The sequence below is a fragment of the Falco naumanni genome, chromosome 8 (assembly GCF_017639655.2).
Source record: "Falco naumanni isolate bFalNau1 chromosome 8, bFalNau1.pat, whole genome shotgun sequence".
Classification (NCBI taxonomy): Eukaryota; Metazoa; Chordata; class Aves; order Falconiformes; family Falconidae; genus Falco; species Falco naumanni.
In genome coordinates, this window is record NC_054061.1 from 16,904,211 (window position 1) to 16,921,258 (window position 17,048).

The 17,048-nt window shown below is 43.4% G+C and overlaps 1 protein-coding gene across 1 annotated transcript in view; it reads right to left on the bottom strand.

The window, feature by feature from the left end:
- SLIT3 (slit guidance ligand 3) overlaps positions 1-17,048 on the bottom strand; it is a 530,317-nt gene that overhangs the window by 18,424 nt on the left and 494,845 nt on the right. The window contains exons 32-33 of the mRNA XM_040604595.1: positions 10,437-10,677; positions 7,916-8,046 (exon numbers count right to left, since the gene is read on the bottom strand). Coding sequence (XP_040460529.1) covers positions 7,916-8,046; positions 10,437-10,677 — 372 coding nt within the window. The remainder of the gene's footprint in view (positions 1-7,915; positions 8,047-10,436; positions 10,678-17,048) is intronic.

Sequence of the window (17,048 nt, forward strand, 5' to 3'; positions counted from 1 at the left end):
ACGATTAGATTTATTCCAGCATTGTCTATTATGAGCATATTTCAACCTTCCTCTGATGTAATCAGTATTAACCAACTCTGGCAATATACCTCTGGACCAATGACCTGAAAATACTATTTAAAATCCATCTGCACACCTTTCTTCCAGTTACTCGCTGGAAACAGAGTGCAGCACAAGAGTGTGTTTCCAACATACACCAAATTGATTGCTCAGAAGGTGGACTAACTTTAGCACTAATTTATGAGGGCTTGGGAGCTGCCAGGACCACTCTCATGGTTTCACTGATGCTCTCACTAGAAGAAACAGCAAGACCATGTTATGGACAGCCAAATGACTAAATCAGGTTATCTGCTGGGGTGGAAGAAATAGTTATTTCAGAATTACTTTTGGTTTGGCTGGGCATTTTTAAGGTTTGAATCGAACTGGCTAAATCTCAACGCAACTACTAAATTTAACAAACAGGTGAAAACCTTAATTTATAATGTCAGTTTCTTTTTTTCCAGCAGCAACTTTCTTTTGATGGTAGAGCTGTATTAGTCACAGTCAAATCACTGTAGAGAACAACTTTTAGTTTCACCATTAATTTTTACATAAACTCAAGACTACTTTGAACATGAAAACCAATAATATCTGCAAGGTGCTGAACTACTTCTAGAGCTCAGCAAACTTCTAAGCGCAAACATCTTCCTTCTTGATGCTCTTGAAAATCCTTAATGGTATTAACTGAATGGTTATCACTTTCTACTGTAAAATGTTGTAACTGTGAAGGATTTGCTTTCTATCTTTAGGTGTAATCCTCTGACATGTCTGATACAGTCAGGAGAGAGAGGAGCTGCATGGGGCCAATATGTCGTGAAGTTAAGACTCTAACTAGAGGCTGACCTCAGAGTATTTTAACACATTGATTTATTTTGTGTTCCCACCTGCTTTTGTTTAGTTATGCACTATCCCTATCTCATCACCTCTCATTTCTTCTTGGGATTAATGCTTGCATCTTGCTGACTTTATTACATTTTTATTATTATTCTGTGCTGAAAGAAATCAGCATTATAGTGTTATTGCACTAAAGTTCCATGTACATATGTGTCCTGCACTCCTCTGCTTTGCATAAGTCTTCCTAAAAGGCTGCTGATCAACAAAGCAACCAGTGGGGTTGGACACAGCATATCCGCTCTGGCTTCCCTCCTATCCCCTTCAGATGGGAAAGAGCTGCCAGGAGGTAGAGGTGGAGCTGTGCAGAGGAGAAGTACACAGTGACTAAAGTAACAGGGTACAGACCAGCTAATGGGTGTCTGTTTTAGAAAATAACAAATCAAATTGCTTAACAAAATACACAGACTAGTGACAATTCACTCGTATGCTGTCCGTGCATTAAAGCCAGCACAGTCTGCTTAAAAAGTGATTTGGGAGGAGGAGGAGGACTGTCTTCTGCCACCTGCTTGAAATTGATTTGGGTCTACAGTAGTATTGTGATTTTTTCAAACAACAATGATAAAGGTGACAGTGATGGTGTGGATGGCCACATTCCCGATGAAAAGGATACAAATAACATCTCTGCTTTAACTTTGAGGAGTCACAATACAAGTTAATTCGAAGAATGAGTTAAAATGGCAGAAACCCTTTATGGCAGGGGAGCAGCTACTGTGTTTATTGCTTTCACAGACTGTGGCATAAGTTCTTCAAACTTCAGTGGTGCATGCTCAGGGGGAGCCAAAGCCAAGCATGCGCCTGCCCCAGTCATGGGTTTGCGGGCAAGCCAGCAGCCTGGGCACACTGGCAGCACCTGTACGTACTGGTGCAGCCTGACCTCAGTTGACAGGGGACATATGAGTGTCACTCAGACTGATAGCCCCAGATTTTGGGCCCTGAAGGTGGTGACCTGGGAGTCCGCAAATGTAACTTCTATTGCTGTCACTACTACCGGGCAAGTGGCTTTAGACAACCTGTTCCTAACCTCCCCTACCTGGAACACAGACACACCGATGCTGACTTGCTTTGTGAAAGGTTTTGCCACCTTCTGATAAAACATCTTACCCTGAAGCACCCTACACATAGGTATAAGGTTAGAAATAAGGCTGTGGGTTCGCAGCGCAGTGTTTCTGGGTACTCAGCTATTACGCTAAAGAGAATGAGCAGGGCAGAGGTGAGGAGAGAGGGGAGAGATGAGGAACTATCATTCTTGCAAGAGATACTGAAGAGATTTACAAAGAAAAAACTTTAATTCAGCTTAACAAAGTTTTGCCTGCTAAGTCCTCAGGCAGCCTAAAAGACAAACCTTTACCCTTCTTAAGCTTCATCTCAACAGAAGGAAGTTTCTAAATTTCATGAAAACACATACTTGATTCCGAAAAATAATGACAAAAGTTAGATGATATTTTAAGGCCTTGGCCTTACATTTTCACACAAAAATCCAAGAAAAACTAGGGAAATGCAATGTCTGTAGTTTGACAAGAACTCACACACTTGTCTTTTTTGTCCTATTTAAATACACCAGAGCCTTTTATAAGGCAAAAAATAATTCATCTGTCCTTCACCTTGCCTCATGCAAGATGTATAAGTACATTCAAATTTTACAACTTTTACTGTGCAGGTCAGAGATTAATACTGGGTCCCTTCATTATATTTGATGCAAAATCCCTAAGGAGTACCTGAAAAAATAAGTGTGTGTGATAGAGAGAATAAAATGAATTGCAAATATGCAGAATTGTTAGGAGCTCAGTGATGTCTCACAGGAATCTCTGAAAAACAGTTTGCGCAGAGCCCATCCAGAAGTATCAAACAGCAATCCCACCAAGGACAGGCACAGCACAGGCTGCAGACTTGGCAGGTGTTAGGAAGAAAAGGACCAGTCATGTAGTGAGCTCTGCAAAGAGACTTTTGGTAAAAACTGAGTTTGACAAGCTCTAATAATGTTCCTAAGAATAATTAATGCTTTCACTCCTCCAGCACATTCCTCCCTAGAAGGCAGTGAATTAATGGTGAAGCCTCACCGGCTTTTTTGCAGATAAGCAATTGCAGCTAAAGAGAATCAGTTACACAAAAATCCCATCTCCCGTATCTTTGGAAGATGTGGAAGTTCTTCCATCACCAAAGCAACTGTTCAACCTCAGCACCAGAAGAGTGGAGAGAAGTCTATGAAATGTGAGTAGAGGACCAAAGTCCTTGAGCACTACTAAGTTCAATTTGGGAGCGCCATGGCCAGGAACCTGTTTTTGGGCGATGGGTGCCAGTAGCCACCCGGGCTGCTTGCTCCCCAGGCCCCGCCACGGGCAGAGGCTGTGTTGGTGGAATGGCACAGGCAGTCTGCAGATGCTGCTGGGGTACAAGCCTTGTGCTGCTCCACAGCCTGGAGGGAGAAGGAAGCTCACCCTTTGGTGACCCGCAGCACATTTCTGAAACACTTTTTTCTGGGTTTTTTTTGTGCATTTCTGTACTTTGTGTGCACAGACAACCAGATTTAATTTGTCATCCCACAGTCATCACATAAGAGGCAGATACAGTAAGAATTTAAGCTCCCTGATTTCAGGCCTTTTGCTTTAACCACAAGAACATCCATCTATGCTATGCAGGAATTAGCCAAACCATGAGAACTGCATGATACAATCTATGGGAAATACCTCTAATAGCGTAGCATTTTTGAAAACAGATTCTGAAATGATACTTTTAAAAGGAATTATAACGTAATCTGGGTGTAGGCTCTCCAGAAAGACAAATACAATTAATTCTTATCTTTTCCTAACTGCATCCTTTTTCACTGCTGTCAGGAAGCCTGCGTGAACACATGATTTTACACCAATGACGCCTGCATCTTGCTCTTTACAAGATATGACAGTCTGTATGCAACATGGCAATCTGGGAACTCTGGAGGGAATTACATCAGTAGTACATGTCAAATTTCTATTTTCCATTTCTATTAGGAAGGATTAATTTAGCATCCAGATCAATATGACTGCATAGTAGCATAAAACTTACCAGAAAAAAAAAATAATTACAAGTAAGTTCTTATCTCTAGTTCAAGGAACAGATGTAAGAAAAAAGGCTGAAAATAGGAAGTCTCCCTATAGAGTACAGTTACACAGATACCAGTATCAATGGCTGAATGCTGAAACTGCAGAATTTTTAAAATTTACTAATTCAAAACTTTCAGTGATTAGAGCATGGTGATAACTAAAACCAGCACATTCCTCTTCAGCTGGCATATTTAAATTAAAGTAAGGGGCATATTTAAATTAAAGTAAGGTATCTGTGTAAATGATTTACCTTATTTCAAGAACTCGCCGATGGCTCTGTACTAAGGGCTGTCATGGCATTGAAGAGTAACTCTCAACAGTGCAGAAACCAGGAGGTCAATAAAGCACTCGGAAACAGATTTCTGTTCTCATTTGTGCATCTACAGAGCAATTAAATAGAATAAAAGAAGCAACAAATAGGAATCCTACTTCACAAATGGATCTTCTGTAAGGTGTTTATTATGACATCCAAGAAACTGTTACTCTGCAGTTTACAGGTGAGGAGTTCCAATAACAGACCAGTCAGCTTTTCTTTTAAAAAGGTGAGTTCAATCATTGCATATTCATGCATTAACTTGTATTTCTTTCTAACTTAACAATAAATGGCAACGTAATTTAGGTAGTCTTCCATTGGACATTTGCTGACCTTTACCTGACGAGGATGAAAGAAAAGTTCTATGTCAACTTTAACCTTTCTATCCAAACATACCACAGGAATGAATACATGTGACATAAATCTGAATGTACAGTGAGTTGATCTTGGGCTTTTCCAGCAGTCTGCAGCTCTACTTCAATCTACTCAAAGGAGCAACTAAGATATAAGAAGAGGTCCACTCCAATAGCCAGAGATGACCTACTTTCCCAGAGTACACAAAATGCTTTTGCCCGGCACGCCAGCAGTCGGGTATTATGCCACATCCTTGCCCTCGGTCACCTACAACAGTTTTGCGAAGCAAGGCCACCCGCACAATACACTACAATAGCGAGTTCAGAGCACACACATCACAGGGCTGGTGCAAACCTTCACCCTGGCTGTATGCTGAGGGCGAGTTGTGCAGTGTAACACACTGTGTACTTTGTCCTTCCAGCACCCTTCTGCTAAACACTATTGAAAACTACCACCAAGTACGCCTTACTCACTGCTGGCTTCCCAACTGCCTGACAACAGGTTTTATCTTATCCCTACAGGATATTACCTGCATTAGCCAAGTACTTTGCTAATTTTACTGTTCTGAAGTACTGTTAGTAAATCTTACAGAGACTCTGACAAAGGATTACAGATAATGTGGCTTGCCAATGACTTCCCACATCCCGCCATGGGAGTACCCATATTTCATAGCCAGCAAAACATCTCAGTTACAACACAGGACCAGGTCAGTTACAGATTTCCTGCAGCTGTAGCTGGCAAAGCTCCCACCAGGCAGAATTTTAAGGCCTCCTCCTCTTTTGGCAGACTCTTCTGAGGAAAAACAAGAGCCAAAGCAGTGCTCATCTCTTCCGAGAAGTGGACCCCTTTGGAGGATAGCAGCACCTGATATTGCCTGTGAAAATTAATCTAATAGTCTTTCAACAGAGCTTCTCAAAGGCAAACAGTCCACTTTTGCTGAGACTGAGATTTAAGTGAGGCATCTAAACAAGACAACAAGGAGTAGGCAATAGGGAAAGCAAACTTTTTACCAACGGCGAGGCTAAGATTTGAATGTTACAGGTTCTCCAAGTAATCCTATTTTAATGGAAAATCGTAGAAGTTGCAGAAAAGGGTTCCCCAAATTCTTAAGGTTTAGGGAAAATGCATCACATGAATCAGCTGTTCATTTCATCGAAGTGCAAGTTAGGAGACAATGCAATTAAAAGGACAGATAAAACTCATGGGAGCCAGTACCAGGTGTAAAAGGACCTTCATTTCCCTGGAGGAAGCCTCTAAAGCATCCAAAAGGTATTAATGACACAACTAGGAAATTATGGCCAGTGCCTGAATAATGGAAATGTTTGACCACTGTCCAAGCGACTAAAGGAAATGGGGTATTTTCCATTATTTGGTGTTTTCCTGTCAAAACTCGGTGCCAAACTGGAAGTCATGCCTTAGCCAAACAGAGTTTATGCTTTAGCTAAAAGTCAAACAGGATATACAGGGAGGTCAAACCAGATCCACTCACACCTTCTACCCTTAAATCCCGCGACTGTAAGGAGAGAAGCAGGTTCCCTCCCCCTTCCTCAGCCCTTAAGGAAAACAAGTCTTTTAATCTATTTAGAGGCCCTTTTTGACATTCTTTAGCTGCAGTTTTTCTCAATCAACCTAATCTCTTCCCATCAAGCTCCATGCTAATCCCATTTTGCTCCACTCCTTAAACCAATAAAAGACTAGAGTGACATTTCAGAAAGGGCATCGTATTAAGCAGCTTCTTTCCCATCTCAACAGATCACACAGTACAAAATGTAGAGAACAGGCCATTAATCTTATGGTAATGAGGTGTCAGTCTGAATGGAGACCTCCTCCTTGATCAATATGAAGGGCACAGGAATAATGAGGACACTGCTGCTCGCCATCTCTGGCAACTTTGCCAGACGGCAGCAGATCCATAAAGTGTTGTGATGATGGCAACAGCTCTCATCACCACACCACTCTGCCCTTGACAATGCAGAGCAAGCATCCACACCGACCTGTCACCCCTTGTGCTGCCCACACGTAACGAGCTTTTGCCTATGTTCTAATTATTGGCATAAAACTGTTTAACAACTTCAGCTTTGCTCAACCATGAAATCAATTAGGATTAGCAGCCACACACAGAGAAATTTTTCACACCTATCCAGCTGGTGAAAATCACTAACAAACTACTTTCATCATTCCTACAGTAGACAAGCCATTGCTTCTCCTGGTATCAAGACTGCATTGGTATTATCTAATTTGCTTTTATACAGAAATAATTTTTTCATTTTCTTAAACAAGTCACCATTCCCCTTAAAGAAAACTCAAGTTTTACCAAGTACTGAGAAAACTTTCCATAAAAAGTACAAGGCCCATCCTGGCTGGTGATACTTGGTGGCATCTTTTCACTTGCTCTAATAGGATGCTCCTCCTTAAAGAGCAAGGTGGGCTGGGAAATCCACCTCTTCTCCATCCACAATTGCCATGAAACTACACTGAACCCAAAAGGGCTCATGGTGGTCACAACTGCATGTTTACACAAAAAGAACTGGAGTAACAGGGCTTTAATCAGAAGGGAGTTAACCCAGGGAGAGGGCTGCTAAAGGGGCAGGGGAAGACATGAGCAGCAATTCTCTCTTTCCTAGGGAAATACCTCTGTGCATGGGTTTCACTTTTACATTTGCTTTTCTTTCTTGTGACTAATGAATAAAACCCGTGGGTCTGGCATTTCCAAGAAGTCAGGTGTCTGAAGGTCAAATTGCCCTACAACTTACCTTTGTAATCTGTGCTTTTTCATGGTTGTGTAGTTACTACTGATATAGGTAAGAGTTCTTCCAAAAGCAGTCACCCTGTAGAGGAATTCAGCCCTTCTCCTCCTATTTGACACAGTTTAATCCTGCAGTTGCACAGTCCCTGTTCTATCTTGATTCAGTAAATTAATGCTAAATATCAACATCAAAGAAAGTGATTATTTGGAACTATTTGAAGGACGACATTCACCAGAAACTAAATCTTTAGAGTAGATAAGAAGGGACAACAGTATCACAGTAGGACACAGTATCACTGGCATTGCCAAGAAATGCCAATTTTTAACCATGCAGCCTCTAGCTAAGTCTTTATTCTGATTTTCTTACCTAATTACAAGAGATACCTTGAAGTAAAATAAAACATTCTTCTCCCGTGCACGTTTCTTAGAAAAATCCTACCTCTCCATCTTTTTTGGAAATCAAGCTAAGCTTGGTACAGCTTAGCTCTTTACCTGTATACTGTGGTAGGTGGAGAATTCAGCGTGTCATAGATGAGCCTCACGTGTCCTTGGTACAACTCCAGAGCCAAAGGATCATTGTCTCCTTTGTATAATAAGATGCCATTGTCCTTGTCTGTTGCTACCTGTGAAACATTAATAACCAGGTGAAGTTGCTTGAGAATGATTGAAAAAGAAATAAACCTATATTAAAAATCAAACCAAAATAATGCATGCAATTCAAATATGATTTAATAAATCATATATATGAGTAACAACGAGAGCAAGAGCTATGAGACACAAAAGGTCTTGGTGACATTGAGTGGGCTCTTATACAAACCAGTTGGCCTCCCACTAAGGGCCGCCTCCCTTGTTTCAAATGAGAACTAGTTTCCAGGAGGTGAAAGCTGCAATTTATATGATCCCTGTCAATAGACTGTTGCTGTATTTTTGGTGACACATGAATATATTTCTCAGCTACTACACCAGCTTGAAGTTGAGGTTTAGAAAACCAGCTCTGGCAGTGGGAAGAGTGTGTGTCACAATTATAAGCAAACAAATTTCAGCAGGCTCTGATCTGTTCACAGACTCTGTGAACACAATGAAGGAAAGAAGGACCTGTCCCCACATCCAGCATAATCATGAGTTATGCACTCAATCCAAATTATTAGCAAGTCACGCTGGTTTCAAATGGGACATTTAGAGAGTCAGGCAGAACAGAGTAGCCCTTGTCCCTCTAGCTTTGATGTACCTCAGGGAAAAATAATCTTGGAACACTAAATCAAAAAACAAGGACTCTGCTTTCCCAGTCTCCAGGTCTCAAATATCCCTATAGTACAAAAGAAGAAAAGAAAAACAACAAAAAAGAAGGGACAAAATGGGATTTTTGGATACAACCTTGCTGTTTACATTTGTATTTATTGAGATTTCTTGGTTATTCTTTTATAGTGGCTATTAAATGCCAAACTAAACAGTTAATTTAAAAATCTGTTTGCATTTATATGTATTTAAATACTATCCTTTTGCCCTTAAAAGTTTTTTTTCTTGAACACTTTTTAATAAGATTTCCTCTCTCTGTTCTCAATAATCAATGTATTCTAATTTTAATTCACTAGCGATTAATTACTGGATGCAAGAATAATATTCAGCCTGGGAAACAAGAAGTGAGAACATCATCTGCATGTGCTTTCTGTAATAATCAGTTTTATTATACAAGCTATGGCTGATGTAATGTGTTTTGTATACTTAAGAAGACAATGTCCACATTTTCAGCTTTAAAGTTGACCTATAGCATTTGGAGCCTTTGGGGAGCCATATTTTAGAGTGCCCATATTTAAGAAATCTCTTTTGTGATATTAAATAAAAGGGGATTTTGAAGACAAACCAGAGCTTCGAATATACATGAACCAGCTTCATTTTCATGTGAACTGTATACTCAAGCTATTAAAGAAAAGACATAGTAATTAAGGATTTTTTTTTCATTAGAATGAACTTTGCAGGAACTACCCTTTAAAAATCTATTCCTAATGTGGAAATTTGGTCCTCTTTCCCATGTCTTGACATTGGTATTTTAATTACAACCAAACTCCATCGAGTAAGTCTAGGATATGATTTCCAACTGTGGAATACAATCTTTTCAAACTGAGCAAATAAATGCAATAAAATAAACATACAAGGATGATTTATCTTCTCACAACTTTTGAAATGTTATGCTTCATTTGCAGGGTGAATCTAGCATAGAAATAGTCCAGATTAACAATTAGTGGCCTAAGAAAGAGATCTATCATGTCATATGTGTGCTCCACACATATCTCTATTAGAAGACATACAAAGCTAGAAATTATTTCCTCATTTCCTTTGAAATATTAGGGGAAAAAAATTATGATCAGTTTAATGCTTACTTTGTGATTGCGAATGCAAATAACTTCCAAATCACTGAAAAATCATCACTTAAAAAACATGACTAAGTATCCAAAATACCTTAGATCCACAGCCACAAGATGACAGTAGGGGCACAGCACTTTTGATACCTTTTTTCCACTGCCTTCTGAACCTTAGACCTCAAACCAAATTTAGGGGTACCTACAGGGTTGTAACAAAGTCCCAGGCCTTTTATGCAGTGACTATGCACAGTAGAAGAGTAAGCAAAATACTGTCTGGGAGGGCCATTTAGACCAGCCCTTTCACTAAGTCCTACTATTAAGCACTACTTTCTACAGGATGAAACACAATGCTGTAAATCAGTAAGAAGACAGGTTTCCTGAATCATCTCTAGTTACATTGCCAGCCTGCGAATAAGACAGTGGTGAGATTCTGGAGGCAGGATATGTGTCAACAAAGGCACAGTGGTGCCTTAGTTGCTCCTCAACGTTTCAATAAAGTTAGAGCAGACAACTGGCTTACAAGTTGACTCTATCTTTGTCAGCATCTTGGCCAATAGATCCTGTTCCTTCAGAATGAAAAGATATATATACCTGTATATGTGTTATTGCTTAGAAGAGCACTAGGCTGGCAACTGATGTTCTGCATGACATACCTGGAGGGAGATGTTTGCCTGGGGGCGAATTTTGGCTGATGGCAGCTCCACATAGGAATCCTTCCCAACAAAGTTGACTGTGATGAGCTTCTCACACTTCTGCCCAGCAAAGCCAGCGAGGCAGCGGCAGACAGGCTCATGGTGCACAACAATGCACTGGGCTCCGTTCTGGCACTCGTAGTTATCACATGGGCTCGTCTGGAGAAGAACCATCGGTGGAGGAGTTTCACAGAAAAGCCCACTGTAGAAGGTAAAGGAAAGAAAAAGCGGTCTTAATTATCACTATTTTTTTAAGCAAGCAAACATTTTCAGATGCTGACATTATACTGCTGCTGTGGTATGGCGACTGTGAGATTCAGCTACCACGTGCCTGCTTTACTGTGTGAAAGCTATACAGCGCCGTGCTGTACAGAAATCCCCATGCTGGGTCTGAACGAGCCAGTTTGAATACTGAAAGCAATTTTTACTGCACTTTGCACTGTGATAAAAAGGGATAAATCCAGATTATTTAGCTCTGGAAAGTACAGCAGTCTGTCTAAAATAGCTTCTGTCCCTCCCTGTGCCATGCAGAGGTTCCCAGCAAAAACCTGGAGCCATTTAAGCCCTAACCTGAGATCCCCCCATCCTAGGCTTCGTGATTTGAGCCTACCTCTGCTGTTGTAATTGGCAAGCAAGGGGAAAATTCTGTATTTTTAGTGTTTTTTACAGCTACCTCACTTGCTTTACTGTCCATCAGAGAACGTATCATCAACAGATGGGCACCGCTAAAAAGTCTCAGAAGCAGTGCACTGGTACCACACTACTTGCTGGGCAGTTTCCCTGAACTGGTTGTTTCTAACAGCATCAGGATCGTTAACTTTATTTTAGCTGTGTTTGTGGTTGGCAATGTCCTGGATGAGAAGAATGCAAAGGAAAGGAAGCTCTCCCAGTCAGAGGTAGCTGAAAACCAAGTGCCAGATCTGAGTTCTTGCAAACTGAAATCGCATTCAGATCTAGAGGAAAGTGCTGTGGTTTAATCTTAACAATAGGAGAGGCTTAGCAAAAGGCACATGTAGGAAGAAGCTCTGACTCCTGAGGCTTGGGCCATGTCACCCAGGAGCAGCGAAGGCTCAGTGCCCAGGCTGTCCTGGGTTCAGCAGGGCTGCACGCTTCACAGGTTATTTGCTAGAATGACTCAGCTACACGGAAATAACGACAGCACAGAAGGAACAGGGAAAAGGGAGAAAGTGCAAAAAGCTGGAGTCACCTTCCACAGCGATGTCATGTGTCAGACTAAACTGTAAAAAGTAAATGAAAAATCTTTGCCCAGTGCACCCACTGGGCCTGTGCAAACAATGGGTACTGCAAAGGGACCGGGCCAGGCTCTCTGGCTGGCTGTGCACGGTACGACCCTGCACCTATACCCCAAATTTCTTATTACAGCCACTGTCCAAAACCAACAAAACTTTTTTTTTGTACTGATGCAAGAAGATAAACTCTCTTTGCATCAAGTTCTGTGACAGTTTGAAAACGCGTAGACAGTAAAATGATGAAAAATTGGTAGTTGGTGAGTAGGGAGCACGCGCCAGGCTGTGCTGCGGGAAGGGCTGCGGGCTCAGGCTCCTGCACCACCGCTCAGTTACACACTGCTTGTCAGCACAGGGGCAGGGGGCTTTCCCGGAGAGGATTGTGGCAGACCCAGTCGTGCATTGAATAACCCACCAGCCCAGTCCTAGAACAGTGAAACCCCACTTGTCCTGCTAGGAATTTCCTGCCATTCAGGGTGCACTTTGTGGAATAATAGCACTCTTATAAAACCAAAGCAAAATAAAAATAATGCTAAAACCCTCACTCCTCTCTAGTAAAGCAGGTGAGACTTGGAAGCTCAGTAAATTTCTAGGCAACCTTCCTAGATACAATTAGAATAGAAACCCAAGCCATGACCCTACATGATACCACATGTGCAAGAACAGCAAATAAAACAGCCACAACATCCTCAAGACCAATATCTTGCTTAGCCACAGCGACCAGAACCTGCTGCGTCTGTAACAGAAGGCAATGGAGATGGTGGGTTTCCTTTCCACATTTTCTCATGTGCAATTTTGCACAGTGTACCACAGCTCTACCTTCAGCACTGTGTGGAATGAACTGAAACCTCTCCCTGTCCCTGTTCTCCCAACACGCACCACTCTCTGGTCTGCCTCTGGGACACACGGAGAGAGAGAGAAATACGTAACAAAATATGGATGGGCTAAATCCTGAACTGCATCAAAAGCAATGGAGTTGCTCTGTTTTTCAGTCATGTCTGTGAAGACACACACAGGGCTTTACATTATTACTTTTATAAAAGGAAACCTTGAAGAATGCCTTGAAAGATGCAAATGTTTGGGATTTGTGCCTGGGAGCAGGTCAGAAAAGCTCTCCTTTCCTCACAGCCACCATGCAGCATGGAACACCTTAACCAGCTTCCTAACTTTGCAAAAATCTGTTTGTGGGCCTTGCACATGGTGATGTGGGTATTGCAAACAAAAATCTGTTCTGCAGGAATAAGCACGAGGAGGGTGAGAATCGCTGCTGGGAATTTCCAGGGCCTAAAGCACTGTCCCGCTCCAGTCCCGCAGCACTTGGGGTCAGCTGTGCTCACATACACAACCAAACTGATGTTTCCTTCTCAGCCAGAACCACCCTTTGGTACTTTTCAGCATAAATTGCATTTCAACACTTCTCTCATTGCATTGCCCTAAACTTCCTTTATTCACTGCAAGGATGGAGCGACATTTCACAGCCAGGCTCCCCACGCCCATCCCATCACTACCTTGCTGCTCGGAGGGCAGGGAGCTGTGGTTAACTGGGACCCCTTATTGCCCAGGTGACACTTAGTGCTGTAAGTGGACACAGTTGTAGGCTGCTAAGACTATCAGCAAAGGGTTCGGGGAGTGGAGAGCAAACTACTGCCTGTCAGCCAGGTGGTAAATACCCTCTACCAGAAAAACATAATCTTGCATTGGGACAAGCCAATCTATTCATTTAGACAAATGTATCTCAAAAGTGTAATCTGGCAGGCAATACTGCTGGCAATCAATAAACCCCATTTACTTTGCTCCAAGGAGTATTTGGAGGAGTTGTACAGGGTTAGCATAGCAGGCAGCACTGGAAATGGGAGCACAGACAGCAGCAGTACAGTGTGGGGGAATAACTGCATATGGGTCTATTGGATTTGCATCGCAAGGTTTTGGTAGTGGGGGGCTACAGGGGTGGCTTCCGTGAGAAGCTGACAGAAGCTTCCCCCATGGCCGATGGAGCCAATGCCACTGGCTCCAAGATGGACCCACTGCTGGCCAAGGCCATCATCGGCAATGGTGGTAGCGCTTCTGGGAAAACGTGTTTATGACGGGGGAAAAGAGCAACAGCAGCCAGAGAGAGGAGCAAGAGTATGAGAGAGCAACAACTCTGCAGCCCCCAGGTCAGTGCAGGAGGGCGGGGGGCCCCAGGCACGGAGCAGAGACCTCCTGGCAGCCCGTGTGGAGCCTCTGGCCAGGCAGGCTGTGCCCCCAGCCCATGGAGCTCCATGGGGGAGCAGCTCACCCCACAGCCCGGGCAGGGCCCCCCCGGGGCAGGGGGTGCCCGCAGGGGGCTGTGACCCACGGGCAGCAGCGCTGGGGCAGCTCTGGGCTGGGCCTGTGGCCCTGTGGGGAGGAGCCCGGGCTGGGGCAGGGCTGGGGACCCCCTGGGGGGCTGCACCCCGTGGGGGGACCCACTCTGGGGCAGTGCGTGAAGAACTGTGCCTGTGGGAAGGACTCATGTTGGAGAAGTTTGTGGAGAACTGTCTCCCATGGGGTGGCCCCACGCTGGGGCCAAGCAGAGGGTGAGGACCCTCCCCTGAGGGAGAAGGAGCAGCAGAGACAGCGTGTGAGGGACTGACCCCAGCCCCATTCCCCGTCCCCCTGCACCTGGCAAGATATTAAGTGAATTTCCCCAAGATGAGTCTGTTTTTGCTCATGATGGTGACTGGTGAGTGATCTCCCTGTCCCTATCTCAGCCCAAGAGCCTTTCACGGCATTTTGTCTCTCCCCTGCCCAGCTGAGGAGGGCAGTGCCAGAGCGGCGCTGGTGGGCACCCAGCCAGGGCCACCCCATCACAGAGGGAAATGGTTATCTTTGCTCAGTCTGTATTTCTGAAAGTAAATTTGTTCTTGGGAACATTTCTTCGTGAGCACACCTGAACCACTGGTTACAGACTGAGAGACCTTCCCTTCCAGAGCGAGACCCTTTGCTGCAGCTTCTTGGCAAACACCCACAGGCCAGCCCGTTCTGGAGGGTGAGCGCACACTTTGGAGGGATAACACCACTCAGCAAGCAATGGTCTGGATCCCCCTTTCCAAGAAAACAAGGGAATATTAATAAAAATAGCAACAACCTCATAGGAAGATAGATCACAGAAGGAAATTCTTGCCAGTTTAAGGTGGTTACTGCAGATCAGCACAGCAGTCAGACCCAGGCAGATGAGGACACAGAAGCACCACGTCCTCAACTGCCAGCCAGGCACTAAGTGGACTGTCCGACTGGAGCACTCTCCTGTTCAAAGCTGCTTTCATTAAGCGTGTCATCTCTCTCTCCAGTGCAGGGCTTCGCAGCTGGCTGGCAAACATGTCAGGAGAGCCAGCAATGGGATCAAACTAGGGTTGAGGCCACAGATGACTGTCACCCCTGGCCTAATGTCAGGTGTAATCGTTTTCCAGAGGTGACCAGCAGAAAGGAGCACTGCTGACCCAGCCTGTTAGCTTTGTTCTACCTAATACAAATCATTTTGTTTTGTCTGTGAGCAACAAGTAGAAAGCAGGAGGAAAATCAGTGTATATAATTCTAATTTCATGGAAGTTAAAAATAATAATAATAAAAAAATCCATGCGACCCGCAACAGCCTCCACTAACAGAAAGCAAATGTTGCAAGAAGCCAGTGTGTCTGTGCTTGGTGCTGCTCTCAAAGATTCCCTACGCTCCCAGCAGAGCTTGTGCACCACCCTGCCTTGTGGAACCCCTTCAGTGGGTGGCTTTACAAATGCAGCTGTCCTGCTACTGCCATCTAGAAGTCATATGAGCAACACTGTCTGTCAAGGCTTTTTCCTTTTTAATTTAAACATTTTTTTAAAAAATTAGAAATAATTAATACTATTTGGTTCCCTGGCAGTGGAGTGTGGACCACAGCCTGACTTGCATAATTTGGCCAGGTCCATTCTGCGTGGTACAATCTCATTTATTTTAATAATCACTGCAGAGTTTCTTGCAGAAACTACCCCAGTGGAGAACGCTGAAGCATCCACACAATGAAGGAACAGTGCTTTCTGTCAGGCTCAGCAGCCTTAATGTGTGCTTCCCCCCTAGAGCAACATTTATCAGGACAACACTACTGTGAGGCTGATGGCTAGAGGGAAGGTTTGAGAAGTTAGGTTTTATCCAATGGGGCTCACAAATTCTCAATAATGTTTTCATCTGCATGGGGTAAACAAATGTTATTTTGGGAAAAATACACTGAAAACTTTCCAGAATGAAGGCACATTATGGAATTGGAAAGGTTGCTGAGTGATAACGAAAGGTGCTATGTGGGGCAAAACTACACACGAACAGGGACTAGGAAATGCTAAGATAGGAAAATGGGTACAGTGCACGTTAGTACTATTGCTTTTAGGAGCTGACATCAGAGGTGCACTGTTAGGGTGCACAACCCTGTTGTGCATATGAGGCCCTACATTATTACTACCAGAGTGCCATTTGTTCAGCCGTGCAAGGATGTAAGTTTTAACACGTGGCTTTGACATACAGCGTAGTGACAACCACAAAATTGTTATAGGTCTATGCATTTATTACAACAGCATAAGCTCCAGATAACTGGCAGGTCACTCTGCACACTCTGCTGGGAAACGATTCCTGATACTTAGCCAAAAAATTTTATTAATCATCATATTAGGTCTCCTAGTTACCTTTGTCAGACCACCCCTTGTGCTCTCTCCTGTTCATCAACACTTGCAGTCTTCAAGCACTTGAAAAGTTACCTCCCTGCCACACAGCCCAGTGCCTGAGGCACGCTTCGTGAACAGCTGAGTCTATAACCCTGAACATCAGAAGGCTGAACTCTGTCAATCACCATCTTTGCAGTTGCAATGTTAAAAAGGGGGGAAAAAATATATCAGAACCCCCTTCAGAGCAGCAGGCCTTTAAAATACTAAAGGCTGGAGTCATGGAAAGAATGATGAGCAGATCATATTTTGTTAGCAGAATTCTAATTCTGAAATCAAACAAGGTCAGGGACTATTCTGCACGGAGAACACAAGGGGCTCCAGCTTGCTCTCCACCTTAGCAGAGGGAGCCTGTTAGTGCTCACTGTGGTGTTTTTCTCCTAAACAGCCCTTGCTCCCTTGCATCTTGAACAGGAAATTTAGGGAGGTGGCATAGACTAGTGCAAAAAAACAGAAAGAAAATGGTTAATCCTGCTCTGCTGTTGTCAGGCAGTGGGATTACTTTGCTTGCCCAAGTCCACCTTGCACTATGAATAACTAGCTAGTAGTTGAGTTTTGGAGCCTTGTGTAGAAAGTTGTTTCCTCTTCTTGGAGGACATTTAGTGGGATGAACCCCCCTC